At 37.0% G+C, this 21,827-nt stretch overlaps 1 protein-coding gene across 3 annotated transcripts in view; it reads right to left on the bottom strand.

The window, feature by feature from the left end:
* Positions 1–16,665: 16,665 nt before the first annotated feature.
* The window catches only part of LOC118200808 (TRAF3-interacting protein 1-like), a 90,048-nt gene continuing 84,886 nt past the window's right edge, over positions 16,666–21,827 (bottom strand). For all 3 annotated transcript variants that reach the window (XM_085823858.1, XM_085823857.1, XM_085823856.1), the window contains exon 16: positions 16,666–19,665. In XM_085823858.1, the coding sequence (XP_085679984.1) occupies positions 19,506–19,665 (160 nt within the window). In that variant the 3' untranslated portion in view covers positions 16,666–19,505. The remainder of the gene's footprint in view (positions 19,666–21,827) is intronic.

Consider the following 21,827-nt stretch of genomic DNA (forward strand, 5'->3'; position numbering starts at 1 on the left):
TGTAATTTTTTGGCTTTTCATATTATTGTGTTAATAATGCTTCATTTTAAGTGTTAACTCAATCAATCAATCAATACATGTATTGATGGGCTATCGCTAATATGTGCAATATTGCCGTCTCATTGATAATTCTGCCTGAGTATGGGCACATGACGTAACAGTCAGACGGGTAAGAGGAGGTCTGAGGTGAAGAGAGGGGGGGGGGGTGACCATGCACCACAAGGTTATAGAAAACAAAACATGAGACCGAAAACCAGTATAGGGCTTGACAAAAGTAAGGGAATCTGACTGATGTTATCAAAAACATACATAAGAATAAAATATAGGTATACAAACATTTTACTAAGAATAAATCAATACAGTAAAATTGGAAATCAAGGATAAATGTGAAAAATACAAACTATTTACACATATATACAAAATTGCAATTAAGTTGGAAAATTTGAGTCACGGGTGAGGTGGGCCGCGTAAGGTCTAATATTTGCATCCCCAGGTAAAATAATATAGTCGAGTGTATTAAAATCACTCAAATGGGAGCAGAGTTTGGCCTTTGTAAAGAACTTTTTGTTCATACGATGGATGAACTCCTTTATACGCTCAACTTTTAAATCATTATGTAGAGTGTCGTTGGATACATAGAAGTGAGCTTGAGTAACAAGCCGTAAGTACTTATTTTGTGTGATATGAAGTTTATTTAGATCTTTATTAGTGACCACTGCCCAGACAAGCGAGGCATAGGTAATAATAGGCCTTATAATGGCTGTGTAAACATGCCTTTTCCTTAGAAGATCTAGTTTAGAAAATTTTCCTATAAGCGGAAATAGATTTTTCATAGTGGAGAGGGCTTTGCCTCGTACTTTATTTATGTGATCACCTGAAGTGAACTTGCTATTGAGAGTGACGCCTAAGTAGTTGGCCTTCTGAACTCTGGGAACTTCAACATTAAAGAGCTTGAGTATTGCAGAGACAGGAGTTCTTTTGGCCTTTTTCTGTATGACGAGTAGCCGTGATTTCTGTGCATTGATAGAAATTCTCCACGCTGTGCACCAGTGTTCTATCTGGGGTGTGATGATCTGTAGTTTATTGAATGCATTATCGACGCTGAGTGACTTAACTGCCAACGCCGTATCATCGGCGTAACATTCCTACGAATCCATTTAAGTCCGTGTAAACACGCGGAAAGTTCGCCACATAAAATATATACAAAATTGGGCCTAAAACAGACCCCTGTGCTACACCTGCATTGAGTCTCTTCTGCGGGGATTTATCCTTACCGATATTCACGAAAAATTTCCGATTCTTGATAAATGAGTAGATAAGTAAGATTAAGTCCCTGTTGAAATTAAGTTTTAACTATAAGCAATTTCCCTTTAATATTGGGGCCCACCAGCGGCCGAGCGGTAAAGTCGCTGAACACTGGTAGTTCGGTCCGAGGTTCGAATCCCGCGAACGGGCTGGCTGCATGGGCGTTTTCGTGGTTTTCCCCATGTGTAACGTGTATACGAGCCAGTTTCCCTTAGAAAGTCCTCCACGAAGGCATCCCTCCCCTTAGGCAGATAGCCCTCGTGTGCTTTGCCATAATTAAATACACCAAACACCCTTTAATATTGTCTCTACATAAAGGCGCTCGCTAGACATTTGCACGACGGCGCCGATTAGGCTTGGCGCGGGCCTGATGGTGGTATAATTCAAGAAGACTTGTTTTCACTTATGGTACGTTTCCGAAAACATATTTATGTTTTTATAGCGGATATCAGAAAGATGAACCGAATGATATCGATTCATCCTACTCAACGGCAGCTACAGAGAATTTTGTGGAAAGCGTCAATTAATGGTCCAATTAAAACTTTTGAGCTGAACACGGTCACCTATGGCACAGTAAGTGCACCTTTTTTAGCCATGAGAACATTACGCCAGCTTGCTATAGATGAGTTCACAAATTTTCCATTAGCAGCTGCAGTTTTACAGAGTGATTTTTACATGGATGATGTGTTAACAGGGTCCAGGTTATTGAGTTCGGCAACAGAGCTACAGCATGAATTAATTGAGATTTTAAAAAGTGCAACTATGACACTGCACAAATGGTGTAGCAACGATCCGGAGCTTGCAGTTAACGTTGATGATGCATACACATTTCTGTGCGCGAATTAAGTTTCAGCTCTTGGTGTTTCCTGGAAAGCAGATAAAGATTGTTTTAATTTTAAAGTGAAACTAGAAAATGAGTGTGGAATTACTAAAAGGCAAGTTTTGTCAACAAATAGCGAGAATCTTTGACTCACTTGGTTTATTGGGTCCCGTGATAGCTAAATCTAAAATATTTCTTCAGAGACTATGGTTTTTGAAGCTCAATTGGAACGAACTTCTACCTGAAAACGAAGCCAAGAATGGAACCAAGAAAGGAAAGCCAAGAAAGGAAACACCAAGAATGGAACCGGTTTATCTCTGAACTGCCACATATATGTAAATTAGAAATTAAGAGATGCATTCTTATCGCAGAAGCAATTGTTATTGAGTTACACGAATTTTGTGACGCCTCTGAGTTAGCTTATGGAGCTGTAGTTTATTGTAAATCCGTCTCCCAATATGGTGAAGTAGTGAAAAGGCTTGTAACAAGTAACTCAAGAATTTCTCCTATAAAGCAAGTTGCCATACCAAGATTAGAGTTATGCGCAGCTGTATTGCTTGCGAAGTTAATGACTCGAGTAATATCTGCTCTGAAACTTAATACGAATAATGTATTTTTCTGGAGTGACTCTATGATAGTCTTGTCTTGGCTGCAAAAGGAGCCTGCTGTATGAAAACGTTTGTTGCTAATCGAGTTGCGGTGTTTCAAGAAATGACGGATGTGCGACAGTGGCGGTATGTTCCATCCGGTGAAAATCCGGCTCCAGGGGACTTGACTCAATCAAGCTTATTCAAAGTGAACTATGGTGGAAAGGTCCTGGTTTCCTGATGAAGGATAAGTATCCATGTAAATTGATTCCTAGGAAAGTTATTGTGAAAGACTTTTCTGATGAACTCAAAAAACTTAGTGGCTCTAAAATTTCACTTAGTCAATTATTTCCTAACAGAATTCTTAAATTTGAGTAATAACTATGTTAAACTTTTCCGTATTTTAAGTTTTATTTACAGGTTCTACAATAATTGCAAGGCTAAGAACAAGATTATCGGTCCTCTTAGCAGTGAGGAAATTAAATATGCGGAAGTAAAACTAATCAAAATCGTTCAAGAAGAAAAGTTTAAAAAAGAATTAGCTAGTCTCCAGAAAGATGGTAAAGTGGTTCCGAATAGTAAGTTAAGACGTTTGTATCTCTTTTTAGATAAGGAAAATATTTTGCGAGTAGACGGAAGACTAGCCAATAGTAAGTATAACCTTGAAAGAAAATTTCCTATAATATTGCGGAAAAATCATAGATTAACGATCTTAATAGCAGAGATGGTCCATAAAAAATACATGCACATCGGACCTCAAGAATTACTGTGTAATATTAGACAAAAATTTTGGCCTTTACGAGCTCGTAATCTTTGTAGGAAATTAGTCCATGACTGCGTGATTTGCTTTAAAGCAAAACCAGTCCCTTGTGAGCAGCTCATGGCCCATTTACCGCAAGAAAGAGTTACACCAAACTTCGCATTCAATTATGTAGGAGTTGATTTTTGCGGGCCATTTCTGATAAAGTACAAAAATCAGAGGAAAGGAGTTCTTAATGAAATATATTTATGAATTTTGTAACAAAGGCTTGCCATTTGAAGCTTGTTACAGACCTTACTAGTGAGGCCTTTATCGCAGCATTAAAAAGATTTGTTAGCAGAAGAGGTAAGTGTGCATGTATCTTTTCCGACAACGTGAGAAACTTTGTTGGAAGTAGTTTAGAATTGGAAAAAAAAAAAAAAAAAAAAAGAACAAATTGATCAATAAACCAGACGATAAGTTGGGTAATTATTTATCCATCGAGGGCATTGATTGGACTTTCATTCCTCCACGTGCTCCTAATCCTCCTAATCACGGAGGACTCTGGGAGATAGCCGTCAAGTTCGTCAAACATCATCTCAAACGTGTGGTGGGAAATTTAAAATTAACATTGGAGGAATTTTTAACTATAATTACTCAAATTGAGAGGATACTTAATTCACGCCCACTGTATCTTATGTCAGCTGAGTTAGACGACTTTGACGTCTTGATGCCTGGTCATTTTTTGATTGGAAGACCAATAACTGCATTAGTAAAAACCAGCATTTTAAATGCAAATGATAACATGTTAAACAACTGGAAAAAATTAACGAAAGTAATTCAGTTCATCTGGAAATGTTGGTCAAACAATTATTTAAGTACACTTCAACAAAGAAATAAATGGTATTATATTATGGAAAAAATAATGTAGAAGTTGGTACTATGGTTGTTCTACGAGAAGATAATACACCTGTTTGTACTTGGCCGTTAGGCAGAATTATAGAAACGCTAGCAGATAAAGATAATAAAGTAAGAGTCGTAAAAGTAAAAACAAAAAAAATGGAACTTTTACAAGGCCAATTTCTAAAATTTGTATTTTACCTTTACCTAAATGAGTAAAATTAAGGTAATTACAAGATGTATATCCATAAGATTTATGTTATTATGTTGTAATTAGATTGTGTTGTAATTCTATACTTGTGAAAATTTTAAATTGTTGAATGTGACCATGTCAACGCCAGGCTGTATGATCGCGCCTGCAAGCGCAGAGCCCCCGGTGAGAAAAAATTGTTACTGGTGAGCCAGTCGACAAGTTGACGAGATGGAGTAGGTTTAATAAATGAGTGTGTTTACCTTGAGTGCCAGTTTTATTTACAGTTCATTTTAGAGAATGAGTCTAGAACAATATTAAAAGTAAACCGTCCAGGCATAAAAACCTTAATCGGAGCATAAGAACAGCATAATTCAATCACATTCAAAACAAGAAACGCACAATTTACCAGTATTTGAGAATACGAAATCTGAGATCACCGAGGCGGGAGTAAAAACATCGTTTAAATGGATTTTAGAGCCACTAAAATGGATATTTTCATTGAAGTATAATACTCGAAATTTTACGCGATTACAGGACTTCGCTTATATCATTCAAGGAAGTAAAAATGGCATTTTTTAAAATCATACTCTTAAAAATTATTTTAATGATGTTTTAAACATCTGTTACATAACACATTTTTTTTTTAAAAAATCACTAATCTCAACCAATAAAGAATACCTTTAAATTCTTTATAAAATTTAATTAAGGTGAACCATCTCATTACGACTAACTGCCTCAGCTAATCACTTTTTAAAACTAATCAGCATTTCTCATAAAATAATTACATATCACTTAGTAAATATAAAAGTAGTAACACAACAACCTTGAGTTTGGCGTAGATTTATATCAAGATCTCAATCGATTTCGAGGGCAAATAGGTACAGGTCAGGAGCAAAGAAATCAAGACACTTGTTTTAGAAAACATAACTTCTCTAGAAGGCCCACTTTCATTGATGATCGAAATCTTGAGGAATCACCTGAAGCTAGCCTGGGGAATGCTCACGATAAGAAAATAGCAAAAAAAGAAAAATCCGCGAGTAAGCACGATAACTTCTCTTTGTATACATATAGATATGAATCTTTATGTGCAATAAGGATGACAATTAAGTTCATGATTAAAGACTTTTTATGTGTACATAATATTAATCTTGGAATTACCACCAAAGCGGATAACACACAACGGCATACGAAGAATGTTACCGAACAGCCACGAACAGACTTTTTATGTATACTTCATATATATACTGTTGCGAAATGCCCAGCTGTGTCAAGATAGCTTCCCCGCAAAGCGAGTTTAGGGTTTAAAGAAATTGGCAAGGAAAGGCAGGGTTGCCAGATTTGGCCCAAAATCGTCCAATTGGCGATGTGCTATAGACGGAGCCAGAACATTCTAAAACGAATTTATATCTGTTTTCACGAGAATGTTCTCAAAGACAGGTCAAAAGCTATATATATACCCTGCCTGTACGCGGGGTATTGAGAGTATCTTGATGTCGGTAGCATAGAGTAGTATCTTGAGTTCAGCAGCAGTATATTTCAGAGTAGTATCTTGAGTTCAGCAGCAGTATATTTCAGAGTAGTTCAGCAGCAGCAGTTCAGAGGTTAGCTTGACAGAGACCGAACCGAGTCGGGAGCTGTACTTTAGTGCTATGCCATGAAGCTGTGTTCACCGTTATAGCCTGTAGTCTGATGCTGTGTTGCTGATTGTTTCAGAGTGTTTATCGTAGGTTTTCAAAACCCACAATCTTTCTCTAGAAGACGGAACTGCGGTTCGAGCACAGTTTTCCAACAGAGTGATCGGCGTCGTATCCGACGAATTGCAAGGCAGAACAGGGACTCTATGGTGCTTCAACTTCAAATCATCAACCAAGGCTCTTCCCAAGAGGTTTCAGCTTGAACCATGCGCAGAGAATGGCAAAGGAGAGGAATGCATAGTCGAGTGCCTGTGAGAAAACCACTCATTTCTGCCCGACATGCAAGAATTCGTTTGCAGTGGTGTCGGGAAAGACACTGAACATCTGAGGATTGGAAACGGGTAATGTGGTCGGGAGAATCACGCTACAGCTTATTTTGCACTGATGGAAGACGTCGAATTTGGCGAGAATATTCGACAAGGGTCTGGGATACTTTATGGACGTAAATGCAACTATACATCGTGCCAGAAGTGTTCAAAATTGGTTTGCTGAACATCAATCTGACTTTCAACACCTTCTCTGGCCACCACATAGCCCGTATCTTAACCCTATAGAAAAGTGTGGGATATGGTGGAAAGGCGCATCCGACAGCACTCTCCTCTTCCATCTAATTTAAAAGATCTAAAAAAGCTGCATAGCTAATGCAATGGTATTCTCTGGACGTAAATGCACTCCAGAAGCATGTAGACTCGATGCTCAAACCAATCAGAGCAGTTATCCGTGCAAAAGGTGGTCTAATAAAATATTGATCTTGGATTTCTACTTGGATCGTACAGAAATGTTTGACACAACGGCTCTCACAACGAAACTATTACACTACGCGAAGGAAAAACAAGTGAAATAGACACAAGGAGGTGTGAGCTACTAAGAATGCATAAATGGAGCTGGCCGCAAGCTAACGGTATGAGTCAGCGCCCGTCCCTTTCGCCGTCGTCATCGAGAGCGTGGACAGCAATGATGGAAGGTGATTATCACAGCCAGCATTGGACAGAGTGGTTCCTATGGAAAGAAGGGATACGGGGTAGTGAGATCTATCGTCGCCTGGTGTCGGTGTGCGGAAACAAAGTACCCTCAAGGCGTACTGTATTCCGTTGGTTGGTCAAGTTCAACAGTGAAGTTGAGACCTCAGCCAAAGGTGTCAGGGCGGGACGACCAGCCCGCCCTGACAATCCGCCCTGACAATTGACAGAGTCAATCGCATACAGCAGCAAATGTGACAGCCGTGTGATTATGGCGGACAGGCGCATAACGTTCAACATGATTTAGGAAGAGATAAGGCATGCGCAAGGAACACTGCAGGCGATTGTGCATGGTGATTTGGAGATGTCAAATGTGTGTACAAAGCGGGTGGACCTCGGACCTCGAACCAAGACCTCAGACTACGCCTTGCTTGACAACATGAAGGACGCAGTCAGGGGCTAACATGTTGAATCTTCTGCCGAATTGCATGCAACTGTCCATAGGTGGTGCACCAACACCCCCACAGGCTGGTTTACAAAAGCCCTTCGGGACCTCCCAGCCAGATGGCAGAAGTGTATTGACATGGGCGAGGATTATTTCTAACTGATGTACTCTCAGAGTTTTGTTAATAAATTGTATTCCGCTCTGTGGCAGCATTTGCGTCATTCATTTCTGTACGACCTAAATAATTCATTGGCCAGTGTGTGTTAACTTCCAACTACCCGTTGTGAGGCTGTGCTGTTTGGTTCGAAACAAGAAGTTCTTCAGTTGTGAAAAGGACAACGTATACATAAAATGCCAATTTTTCTACTACTCAGACAACAAACAAGCAATAAATAGATTTTACAAAGGGGTCTACTTGCCCTTTTCCTCCTTCTTTATTATCTTCTCCCCCCAAAAAAACCATACATACAGTTGGCAAAAATTGCCTTTCATCTTAATACAAACATAATGTACTATGCATTCTCGATACAGAACCAAAAGACTAACTGCTTTTATCCCACGGCGCCAGTCTGTCTGTCTTTATACAATAAACATAAGCTTTCCTCCTTGACGGTTAGCTTTCCACTTCCTTTCTCCTTGAGGACGCTTAGGGACATCTCTGGGAGAAAAGCTGAGTCAAATATTTAAATTAACATCCTCCAACCAGTGATTTAGTGATAACAAATCAATTACTACCGGAAAAAAAAATAGATGCCAAAGAGTCAATTTACGTTTGCATTATACAATTACTTACTATATGGAACAAGGAAAACTAGGTATCCTCTATTATCTAAATGAAATATTCAAAATAAATTTAGAGAAAATTAATAAGTGTACGAAAAATTTATTTTCACAGCAGCAACAACAATGTATGAAAATAAATCTTTAAAAGAATTCGACGTTCATTATTTCAGTCTTTGTGGACAAGTTTAGCATTTTCACAATTTTTATTCGACCACTAAATCTAGTAAACTCTTCAGGAATAGTTTGCACAATTGAATCCTTTTCCGCAACCTCTAATAGCTACAGTTTCCTTGAAGAATGCTCTAAAGTTCCGGTTTTCATTTTTACTTGGGCTACCGGACAGCAACCATCCCTGCTTAAAAAATCTTTTTCACTCTGGCGAAAGGGCAATGGTGTCGTTTGACGTTATCTTTGCCAATCAGGACTACATCACTGATTCTTTTCACCAGTTCCCTAAAAGAGTTGCTCAAATATTCTTTCCGGAGCCAAAGTGGCACGAGATCACACAAGCTATCCCAAACGTACGTATGGAGGACTGCCAGTGATTTATGTATCCACGTCGCATAAGTTAGTCAACAGTTCTTAGTATTTCATAGAAAAGTTTCCTAATACACGTAACAGAAGTCATTTGATAGACTGAATATGTCGATCCCACTAACCGTTCCACCAGGCAGCGGTTGGAGGAAGGAATTTCTAAGTTACAAGTTTTGACACCTGTAATAGAAAGTTGGATTGTGTCCAATTTAAACATTTCAATGAACTGTTCGATCCTGCGAAAATGGTGCCATTGTCTGTGTAGATCGCAGAAGGTCATCCTCATTTTGCAATAAATCTTCTTTGCGCTTATAAAAATGTATCTATGCTCAGAAATAAGACTAGTTCTAGATGAACTCCTTTGGAAACTGCACAGGTAAACAGGATGATCTTTAAGAAAAGAGGTCCAGAAAGATGGATATTAATTACCTCAAAGGTGGCTGCATTGCAAATACGGTCCAAAGGTAAATGGATCAGGGAAGTTTTGTATGCTGTCGAGTTAAATCTCTTGTAGAAAGTACATTTGATTATGACACTTCTAATGGCTCGTCTAGATGTGATTACAAAATATTTCTCTCTTAATTTTGCATACAGAATGTTCATCCTAGAACGGTAATTTTTTATGTGAAGCTCTGTGATTAAATATGTGACTAGATGGGTTTTGGAGGAAAGCAGAACTAGATAGCAAAAAGCAAATTCACTCCCTCTATCAATAATCTTTGTCTTAACTCTTATTAATCCTTTGCCATCTTTAACACTCACTAGATCTTTACAGCTACAAGGGCGAGTCAAATGAAAGTGAGCCAATGCGAATATATGACAAACAGAGTACTTTATTTAAAGTTAGTCTCCATGAACATTGAGACATTTATCCCATTGACAAATGAGCCGCGTGATCCCCGTCTCATAAAACTTCTTGGGCTGTCGATTCAAAAAGTCTGTAACAGACTCTTTCACGGCGTCGTCCGACACGAATCTGGTACCCTTGAGATGTTTTTTCAGTTTCCCGAAAATGTGAAAGTCGCATGGCGACAAATCTGGGCTGTATGGAGGATGTTGCAGCGTGTCCCACTTGAACTTTGCCAGTTGTGTCTTAACCACATCAGCGACGTGGGGACGAGCATTGTCGTGTAGCAAGATCACACTATTCGTCAATCTTCCAGGTCGTTTGTTCTTGACTGCGACACGCAGCCGATCCAGCGTTGCACAATATCGCGAACTATTGATAGTCTCTCCACGTTTAGCAAATTCAATCAGTAATGGCCCCTGACGATCGAAAAAAAAAGTCAATAGCACCTTTCCCGAGGAAATGACAGCCTTTGCTTTCTTCGGGGGTGGTGAATTCAAATGTTTCCACTGTAAGCTTTGCCGGCGTGTTTCAGGTTCGTAGTGGTGGCACCATGATTCGTCTCCGGTCACAATTGCAGACAAGAAGTCGTCACCCTCATTGTGATACCGGATGAGATGAGTCAAAGCAGCGCCGAACCTCTCCGTCTTCTGGCGGTCGTTCAAAATGTTGGGCATCCATTAAGCACACAAAAGCCGATAACCGAGATGATCATGAATTATGGTGTGAACCGAACCGTGACTGATGTTCACACGCTCTGCCAGTTCATCGATGCTTATCCTCCGTTCTTGTCTAATCAGCTCATCAACCTGTGCAATTGTGTCGGGGGTGATTGCAAGGTGGCTTTGGCCCGGTCTTGGATCGTCTTTGCAACTTTCACGTCCTTCTCTGAACCGTTTGCTCCAACGCTTCCCAGTGGCCAATGCGATGCAATGTTCACCGTACACAGCAGTCATACGGCGACTAATTTCATGTTGGGAAACACCTTCAGCTGTCATAAACCTGACCACACCACGCTGTTCCTCTTTTGGAGCGTCCATTATGTCACGCTACCGTCTTCAACCCAGTGTAAGAGAGCCTTAAAGAACTTTTACCTCACACTTTCGTAATTTTTCGTTTTAACCTCACACTTTCGTAAATGAAGGCTGTCTCTGTGCTACGCGCATGCGCCGCAGATGATGGACCGAACCATTCTTGCTGAGGAGGGGTTGGCTCACTTTCATTTGACTCGCCCTTATATTTTCAATCTGCCCAAAACTATTAATTTGAACAGCCTTCCAAAGATGTTTTCCAGCCCTTTGAATTTCCAAAAGTTATAGGACATTTTCCTTGGAAACTGTCCATCTGCAAGCGTAATTATTATTACTGAACTTGAAATTCTAACAACTTTGAAAACTGTGAAAACTTACAGTACCATTAGTCGCTTCTGCGTTTACAGTGAGACAGGTCAAACAAGTCCTTTTTCCCTTACAATTTCATCTGTCTGACCTGTTAATGTAGGCCAGTATATCTCATGTTTATGAAAGAATTCCGACCCCGCATCATCTTGAAGTTAACATTATATCCTCCCGATGCTCCCATCATATAAGCAGCATTTAACTCGCCGGGAATAAAAAGCTATCGGTGTGGTACTGATGTTTTACAGATTTCCCCAACTGTTTCCCTTTCACCACTTCATTGTACCCACGTTTCTGCTGTAAGAGAGTATGTCCAGTAATACACTGGGATATTGGTCAGAGCAAATGCTTCGGGAATGACGACAGAAAATCGCGCTCCCAGTACACCAGCCAAAAGTTCGTGCCTTGGCCATTAGTCATTTTTTTAATGGTTAAAATCAGCCGTTTGCCCATAAATTGCGATAAATCTTTCTTTTCGTATCGCTCGTAGATCACTGTCGCGTACGCATGTTTTCTTGCATTGCAAAATGCATACAGCATCTAACTACTTCAGGTTCCAAATCCTACTTTTATTGGTAATTTTATACTCTGTACTAGCTCAATTTCATCGTTCTACTTCAAAAATATTGACTGATATTATCTCGGAGAGGAACATCCCATTCTGATTTCAGCGTCCAAGCCCCTTGTATCAGTATTTTAGATGGTAGTAACGCAGGGACAAAGTATCGTATTGGATAAAAAATACTCAAAGTTAGTTACAAGATTCCTTCCTTCGAAGACTTAGAATTCTTCAGTACTATTTCTTAAACTCTCATTTTTCTTGTTCCACACTAGACCAAGTACAGGAAGTGAAGAGTTCCTGTTCAATGCAAGAATTCCTGCAATGAAGACTTCCAGCTCAGTGAGAACTCAGAACTAATTTCGTTGCAGGAGCTAAATTTCGACATTCTTAAATCCATTTTGGTTTTGACCATAATTTCAGTAGTGTTTACAACGAAGTCTTTCAGCCTAGCCTCATTTTCTGTGGGTGAAATATAGTTATCCACATAAAAAGGATCTCGGTAATTTTTCTGCAATATATTTTCATTCTCCCAAAATGGTAGCGAACAACAGCTCCCAACAAAAGTGGACTGCAAGAAGCTCCAAATACTACTTCTGTTATGCTGAAACTCTTAAATTTGATTTTCATTTCTCTGCTCCAGAAATCTTAAGCAGTACTTATGTTCCATTTTAACTTCTATTTGCAGAAAAGCTCGTTTTATGTTATAATGTATTTCTCCCGCCTTCCTAGCGTGCCTTCGTCGAGTAGTGGTTCTGCACGCTGGGCCGGTATTCCAGAGGTCCGTGGTTCGATTCCCGGCGAAGGCGTTTGCTAATTTTTCATCTTTCCAGCTTCCAAAAAATCCTAATGTCTTTACAATGTCAGAAAAAACTCTTCTAGTTTTTTCACCTAAATCTCAGCAGAACGGATGGTATCTGTTCAATGAGATTTAGACTCTTTAAAAGACAGTCGTTGTGAGACGGATTTCGACCTATTTTGGAAGATGTATTAGAAACCGGTCTAATTTTTGTCGTTACACTGTCCATTTTGATTACCTGTTTGATGGGGAAGGAAATGCCCTTTTATTTCTATTCTTTCTCTTGGTACTCCCTCTAAATACCCTACACTAACCATTCTGGAAAAGAAAAGAAAAAACACTTATTGCAATCATCCAACTTGTTCAGAGTCTTTATCAGTTTCTTAGTAGTATTCGACAGTCTTCTCTCAGCAATATATTGATTAGATGGAATATCCAATCTATTCTTATGAATCCATGGAAGACTCACTCTATAATTAGAACATCAACATTTTGACTTACATCTTCCAGAAAGATCTCATTAAACTTATTCTTCCTCTCTTTTCCTGGATAATGTGTGTACTGGACCCTCATTCCAATGGTGCATTTTCCAAAGTTCTTGCACTTTCATTTCTCCAATAGCCAAGTTGATTATACAGGTCTGTGTATGCAATGCCCCTAGGGTAGAACTCTTAACCGGACCACAAACCATCCAACCTAACTTAGTTTCTACTGCCCTAATTCTTTCTGCAACTGTTTGATTCTTTCTGTTGAAAGTCTCCCATACACATTACTTCCTATTAACAGCTCGATTTTTGTAAAAACAGTCCCTAAATGAGATAACTAATTTTATTTTGTTTTAAGTTCTGATAGCAGTGAGTTTTTGAAACACAAAGAATATCACCACAAATACCTTCTTGATCCAGAAATTCATAGTTCAAGAACCTCTTTTGAATTTTGAAAGTCAAACATGGAACTTCTAATGAGCATCAGGATATGCCCCTCCAAATAAGATATGTGCTAAACTTTCAGTGGAGACAGGTTTTGGATTTAACAGTTTGGCAGTAGAACTCATTTAACACTTTGGCAGTAGAATTCATTTTGTTTCACTATCTAGAATAGTTACTACTAATGTCATAAGAGTTATATCTCAGGAGCACTCACTACTTGTTCTTGTACTCAGCACCATTTCGAGGAAATCATCCTTTATCTGACTCTTCTTTTCTTATCCCTGTAATGTGCTAACTGGGAACAAAGCATCACTAAGTGATCTTTAGAACAGATATGGCAACATATTTTACTTTTACAAAATTTTGTTACTTGAGCAGGTCGAAGAGACTTTAGACAACCCCTTTTTTCTATAAAAAATTTTTTCTTTTAAAGATAAAGAACATACAATGAAACAGTCTTTGCTTTTATGAATTTTGCTGCATAAGACATTTAATTTCTTTTTCAATGGAAAAAATCCATCATCTTTTGAATATTTAATTTTATCCTTTGACGGATCTGCAGAATTCACGCCAAAAACTCTTTGAAGCTAATAACACACATTCATCTTTTTCTACTACCTTGTGTAGAAATTCCATCGGTTGAGCTAGATGCCGAGTCTGACTCGATTTGAGTGGAATGCTTCGTCACAAGTTTTCACTTTTGACTCCTTTATGTTATGCAAACTTCTGTGCCACACTTTCGGAAGATCTTGGGATAGGCATGGTTCAATAAGTGAGAAAAGCATCTGAGCATTACTTTGATTACATTCATAGTTTATATTGCTCTTAAGTGAGCTTCTAACTTATCAACCAAGTTAAGAGCAAGTTTTCCTTTTGATTTCAGACATTCTGTTCAATGAAGTTTTAATTTACTTTATTAATTCCATTACCTAAACTTCCATTTACTGTTCCACATAGCCAATTCATCTTTTGTAATGCAAAAATTGCTTTTTCATAATTTCCACTAGTAACCAGATAACTATCAATGAGCTCTTTAGCTCGAATACTCGGTACTGTGGCCAGAGATGATAAAACATCAGTTTTGCGTGGTAGCATAGACTGGAAGATAAAATGAAAATTTTCAGTCACTTAAACCATCATTTTCATTATGGCTCAGAATTTAAGAGTTCACTATCAAATTTCCCTAAAGCAATTTCTGGTAGTTTCATTTCATTTCTCCTATTACCCCCACTAGATGAATCTTATTTAACTAGGCCTGACAAATCATAAACAGTTTCTCTTTTACTAATCTTCTGATAGTATTAAATATATCAGAATACCTGGTTGATGGGGAAGGAAATCGGAATATTCTTTTGCTTGCTCGGATTCCCTATCTAATATGCTTTGAGTCATTTTCTGATCGTCTAATAGAATGTTAAAAAAATTCTTGATGTAACTTGGTTAATTTGCTATTTAATTTTTCTAGTTTGGTGAATTTATCATTCAAAATTCTGTAGTCGACTCTAATAATTTGAATCCTTCATTTAGAATTTATTTCCGCCCATATCGCTGGGACTTGCTAACTGATAAACTTCCACCCCTCTTTCCCTACCACTAATCCTCTCAAGAGGATTTTGACTTGATGTCTATTTTGAGCATCCCCTCACTCACAAACATCCATGCCTTCTTCAGGATTCAAACCAAACTCCTTTAGTATGGCAGTAGTGCCACCAACCACTGCTCCATCTGGGTGATAAGAAACTAGTACTGCTGTTGCTTATATGGGTTTGTGTGAATGCTAGGTGAAAATGAAATTTGTTATTAACATTTAACCCTTTCTGGCACGCTACTCTTTAAAGTTGGAATTTTACCAAAAAAATTTGTAGGCAGTCTATTTAGGCCTAGGAGAGTATGCAGGTATAATTTTACTAAGATTGCACAAAACCGTTTTCATTTTGTGGGTACGTCCAAAGCGAACACACTGAGCCGCACGAGCTGCGATAGGTGAGCATTGCTGTGAAGCATGTATTACAGAAACTATTTCGTCTATGATTTAAAACAGTAGAATCTGATCTCAATAGCAGATTTAGCATAATTCAACTTAGCACCACGGGGAAGCCTGCTACTCTACTTTCCCCCAAAAAATACGGGGAAAAAAGGAAACTCTCATTATTTTGGCAATGCTGAGGCCTTTCCAAGCCATTTACACAATTTAAAAATTTTAAGAAACATAATTAAAATACTATAATATTTAAAATTAGTTACTGACTAGAAAAAAATAATTATTAAATATATATACAAATAAAAATCTACAGAAATTAAAACTATGCAAACTACGCACGATGAAAGCAAGATAAAAGAAGGGTCTGCTCTTGCTGAAAATCAAATAGCTAAGTGAAAACAAAGCACCGGGATCTTTAAAACCAAAAACAGGAAAGAATAACAACAAATATAAATAAATCTACGCTCTGAGCCTTCCCCGTGTTTGAAGCACGTGACCAGATTCTTTGAGCCACTTTCACGTGACAGGCGCTACCAGTACAGCGTTCTCAGTCCGAACACACCATACACTGAAGACTTCACTATACACAATATTTCAAAGATAAAAATTTGAAGTAATACAGAATGGGCAGATTAGCATATGAACAACAAAATTATATAAATATCTTTTTTTTCATTGATATTTTTTATATTAAAAAAAATCTGAAACATTTCTTTGAAAAATCAGCGTCTTTAAAAACAATATATCTCAACACTAATGATTTGCTTGTGTGGTGCTGCCATCTATTATTCATGAAAGAGATTAAAAGTAACCATTAGTGTAGTTTTCGTCATATTTATCGATTATTTTCAGTGTCTAAAGAGGGAATATTTTTGGCATGTTCACACCGAACACACTGCACCGAAAAGGGTTAAAACTGGACTATTCTTCTGCATATGCCTTCTGTATGCTGAAACAAGTCATTTTAAGAATCAATTCCGCTCAAACAGAATGAATTGAAAGTATTTTACTTAAGTGTGTGATATCATAATCATTAATTACCAAGTAGTTTTTGGCTTTCAGGTTTAGGTCATATGTTAGGTCATATGGCAATTTATGCAAAAGATAAATATCTTTTTATGTGAATAAATGTAATATTTTGAAAAATGCAGTAATAGATATAACTTTTAGTTTCATCAACAGCATAAAATTCAGTCCATTATTTGCATTGCATTTATTTATAAAACTTACATCTGACAAAACTTTTTTTTTTTTTTTTTTTTACAGAAATTCTGAAGCTGTACAAATTACATGAAACTTAAATGGAAAGCAATAGAGAATCACACTGTGCAGTGACATAATTCATATAAAAATCAACCTGTTTTAATTAGAGGGTTAAACAACCCAGATTCACAGTAATGAATATTTTCAATAAAACATATCACAGTTGCAAATTTTAAGTTATCTATACAACAACGAGAGACTTTATCATAAATAATTTATGCATAAATAAACAACAACAAATTATGCAAATCAACAAATAATACATATTTGGTAAATCTTTGGTGATGAAATTATAACACGACAAACATCCAAAAAATACAGGCTCTTTTCTGAAGTTAATAATACACTCTACAGTTGACCTACAGCAATACCCCAACTTTGCCACTAGTTAAAATAAATAAATAAAATAAAATAATAATAATAAAAAAAACTGGCTCCAAGGCAATGTAGCCACCTAAGATGCTGATTTTTGGAGGGCATCTAGACTAGCATCATTGTATAATTAGAGGGCACCATAGGAACAGTGGATGGGATATGTTACTCATCATAAGAAAGCAGTATAGTTAGAGCTCGAGATTTGGCAGAAATGTTAGATGTTGAACCTGTACTTTAAATACCAACATCCAGTGAAAGAAATGAAGGTTCAATTATAAACATTATGACAAAGCTCTAATAGATATAGAAAAGAAGTTCTAAAACTATTTCTTCAATCCATTTACAGATCTAACACTTCCAAGATAGTTTATCATATCAAGCTGCTCAGTTGTTTTTATAATAATATGAGCAACTTATGTGGTGAGCATAAACTGATGATTTTATTTTTAATAATCTTCAAGTTAGACAAGAATTGATCAGCAGAAACTTACGAAAATTCACAGTTTTTTTTAAATACAAATCATAATAATATTTAAAGGATTTGCTTCCCACATTATATGTATACTCTTTAGAAGATACTTTATCTCAATGCACAGAACAACATGCAATTTTTTTGGGGGGGGGGCGGACATAATTCCATTATTATTAGCTGCAATAGAGAGGGACTTTCCCAAGTTGAAACAGATAAGGACTTATTAGAGGTCATGTTTAAGTGAAGAAAAATTGAGTTCTCCCGCATTTGGATAAATAAAAAATGATATTGCTCAAGAATTACTGCATGTTGCTCAAGAATACGATATTAACAATTGAGCCTTACCATAGGTAAACAGATTTATGATAGGTTGCATTTATAATAGATTGCCAATATTAAGAAAGGCATATTTTTAATTAACTAAATAAAAGTATATTATGGATTATCAAATTAATGTGCATAATTTACATGGGTAGCAATTGTACTGATTGCTAGAGCACCTAAAATGCTGGAGCCAGGAACACTAACAGTAAAAGGGGGGAAATTGCTTTGTATGTTGTATGACAAATGAAATTAATTAGAAATAATCATCTCGCAAATAACATTGACCCAGATAAAATTTTTTTATCTAGTTACTATAAAACTGACTTTTATAATAACCTAAAATATAAATTTGGAATCCGTTTATAAACTGCTTAGAAAGCAAAGAAAAATGCTTGCCAAATAATCTCTAAAGTTATGCACTTAATTTCTCTTTAACGGATGGCACAAGTAAGCAATAAGGAAAATTACAGAATGCATAGATGGAAGTTTCAAAATAACCAGTTTTAAGTTCCAGAACACTGAGAACCTTAATTAAATCTGCTCTGAATTATGAATCCAAAAAATTTCCAAACGAGCATTAGAGCTGAGTGTGTGTGTATGTGGGGAAGAGAATATGCTTAAAATTCTCATATTAACTCAGATTAAAACACTGTTATACATTTCATTTTGTATGCTTGTGTTTTATTTGTAACTTTATACACCTGCTTCAAAAGAAAAAAGTTAAGAGATATTATTAGATACTAATCATATGAATTTAATGCTCAGTTTTTGAATAATACATTTCAGATACTAAATTTAATTGATAAATACATTTCAGGTAAAAATATATAAATTTTATCAACACCTTATTTTATAGAACAGTACATTTCATATAAAAATAATTAAAGGTTCAGAACATTCGTACAGTACATGACAAGCTGCTCAAAATTGAATGGTTTACACAGTAAATTTAAAACCTCAAAATAATGTAACTGGTTGAACGTACCTCTACATAAATTAAATCAGAAAATATTCCAAAATTTGCCGCCTTAAGTGACCACAGAAGAAACAGTAAATCAATTAAAATATCCTGTGACTGACTACATCTAGACAATATATTTTGAATGGTGGCTTGATTAAACCTTTCAACAATAAATACAGCACACCTACATTTATCCTTCAACAGTGAGCATTGACTAGATATGCAATTCAGTGTACTGTTTAAAGAAAAGGGATTTCCATCCCTATCAACAATGGACGGTTACCAGTACACAGGCATATGTTTCTGAGGCAGCGTTGTGGTAGTGGACATAAAAGAAGAAAAAAAATTACGAACATTTCTCACCTGCAGTAAAAGCATTCTGGACAAGGCTTCAACAAATGCATAAATAAAATTTCTAAGCAAACTGAAATCACTACTGTTTAAGTAGGTTTTCTTTAAAACAGAATCACATTTTAAAAAATGTGTTACTGAATATTTAAAATAACTTATGCATATGTGTATATATGTACATACATATAAAGCATCACCAAATATTTTCAGGCACAAGAGACTAATGTGCAGAATGCTGCAAGGAAGTTTTTGCAGCCAGGATGAAAGATCTGCACCAGAGCTGAGCAGTCACGACTTATGGTTGACGGAGGCCAACATCCTCTGTATTCGTTCATCATTTCTAGCGATGGATGACTTCAAGGCGCTGTTGGCATCCAGCTGATTTTGAACAACTTGATCTAGATCATCCAGCTGTGCTCTGAGTGGTTCCAACAGTGACTCGGTAGTACTATCAATAGTAAAAATAGTACAACTGATATCAAACAAATACCCAAATTTTAACAATATATATATTTTTCTGTAAATAATAAAAATGGATAATACACTTTTGCAAAACAGCAGGGAGGCCAGTTGACTTAGCACACTGATTTAATGAGCCCCTGCTACTGGGTTTGGTTTATGACCCAATTTTGATGGTGAATACCCCAAAGGATAGAACTGAGAGTCTCCCACCCCCCTTTGCCTATCACTGACCTGTCCAGAGTACTTTTGGCTTGAAAGCTTTTCAGATGCTCCCATGCTGCAAGATAATATACATTTACAAATCTCCATGCCTTCAGGATTTGAACCCAGGCCCAAGACTACAACTGGTTCATCTACTGCTACGGCAACAGGCCGACACTAACACATATATTGATTGGGTTCTACTTGGGAAGAAAGCTTATCAGCCTGTTTAAGCCCTGCCAGTGATTCTAAATACAAACATATGTCCAGGGGCATGTAGCTTTTAAAGCTGCCATCAAAGGAAAGGGCAATGGAAGAGAAGTCAGCCAAGCTATTAAACTGCTTTATTGTGAATGTTCAGCTGTTCGATGAGACAGCCAAGAAGAGGGCATGTTATTGTTTCAGTAAAATGGATCTGTTTTTCTTGAGATTTCTGATAATTTTATAAGTGACAGACATACTGATACAGATACATATATATATATATCGTTACAATATTACTGTCACAAACTGATGCAAATCCTGTGATGATAATTGATATATCTAAATAAACTAAGTAATCAATGCACATATATAAACACAATCATCTGCTCTGCACAAAGAAAAAAAGGGGGGGGGACGGTTCTAAAATTTTCCATTCTACTGGGCCGATTGATAAAATTTAACTTGTATTTTTCATGTCTTGAAATCACAAAAGATATACAGTACAAAGTCCATAATCTGGAGGTCCATTATCCAGAATTATCTATAATCCGGACCTCAAAGCGACAAACATTTTTTTGTATGCTTTACGTATGCGTGTAATGAGTTTATGCATGCACGTTTAATGTATAATGGACAGTATAAGCTAGACTAAAATTATCTTTACTGATTCTAAGGCATTTCAGTTAATGTTGCAGATTGCGCTGTTCCTTAATCTTCTAATTGGATCCGACTTATTATTTTTCACAGACTGTTAGAGCAATTTTATAAAAATTAAGCTTGAACTTTCGATTATGCCAAAAAGAGTATTCAATTCTGGAGCTGCCAAAGGATCTACAAAGCAAAAGCATGTTTCGATGTCCATCAAACAAAAAGTGGAATTACTGCAAAAAATGGATAAAGGCAAATCCATCTCAAAATTACGCGAGGAGTATGACATGCGAGGTTATGCGAGGAAAGTATATGACATAAGCAAAAAGAAAAAGAAACTTTTTGAATTTTTTTTGGATTCCAACACCCCACTTGCAATGAATAACAGAAAAAGGGTTCATTATGCTAAAAGTGACGATCATGACAAAGTGATGATTGAATGGGTCAGACAGCGTCACAGCAAGGGCGTGCCATTGACAGGTCCAATGCTGATGGCTCAAGCCAAACTTTTTCATGAAAAAATGAACTTAAACACTGAGTGCACATATTCGACAGGTTGGTTAACCAAATTTAAAAATCACCATGGGATAACACAAAAATTTCAGGTGAAAAAGCTTCAGCTGATACTGAAGCTCCTGAACAATTTGCAGATGAATTCATTGAACTCATTACTAGTGAACAATTATCTCCAGAACAAATTTACAGTGCTGATGAAACTGATCTTTTCTTGCAATATGTACTGCGAAATACCTTGGCAACCTCTACAGAAAAGGCTCCAACTGGTGTCAAAGATTCCAAAGCGAGAGACTAACAATTTTAGCGTGCGCAAATGCTGTAGGAACACACAAGTCAAAACTTTTCGTAATCGGAAAACGTGCACGACTTTGAACATTTAAGGAGTAACGATTTCCTCCGTTATATATCGCGCAAATAAAAGAGCATTGATGAACGATTAGTTTGAAAATCATTTTATACCCAAGATCGGCGACATTTGAATTCAGTTGGTTTACCTGATGACTTAAAAATAGTCCTGATTGTTGACAACTGTTCGGCGCATACTTCACTTAAAAGTTTTAGTGAAAGATAATGTATCTG

The sequence above is a fragment of the Stegodyphus dumicola genome, chromosome 9 (genome assembly GCF_044657685.1).
Source record: "Stegodyphus dumicola isolate Sdum_Otavi_A_Nest chromosome 9, ASM4465768v1".
NCBI classification, from domain to species: Eukaryota; Metazoa; Arthropoda; class Arachnida; order Araneae; family Eresidae; genus Stegodyphus; species Stegodyphus dumicola.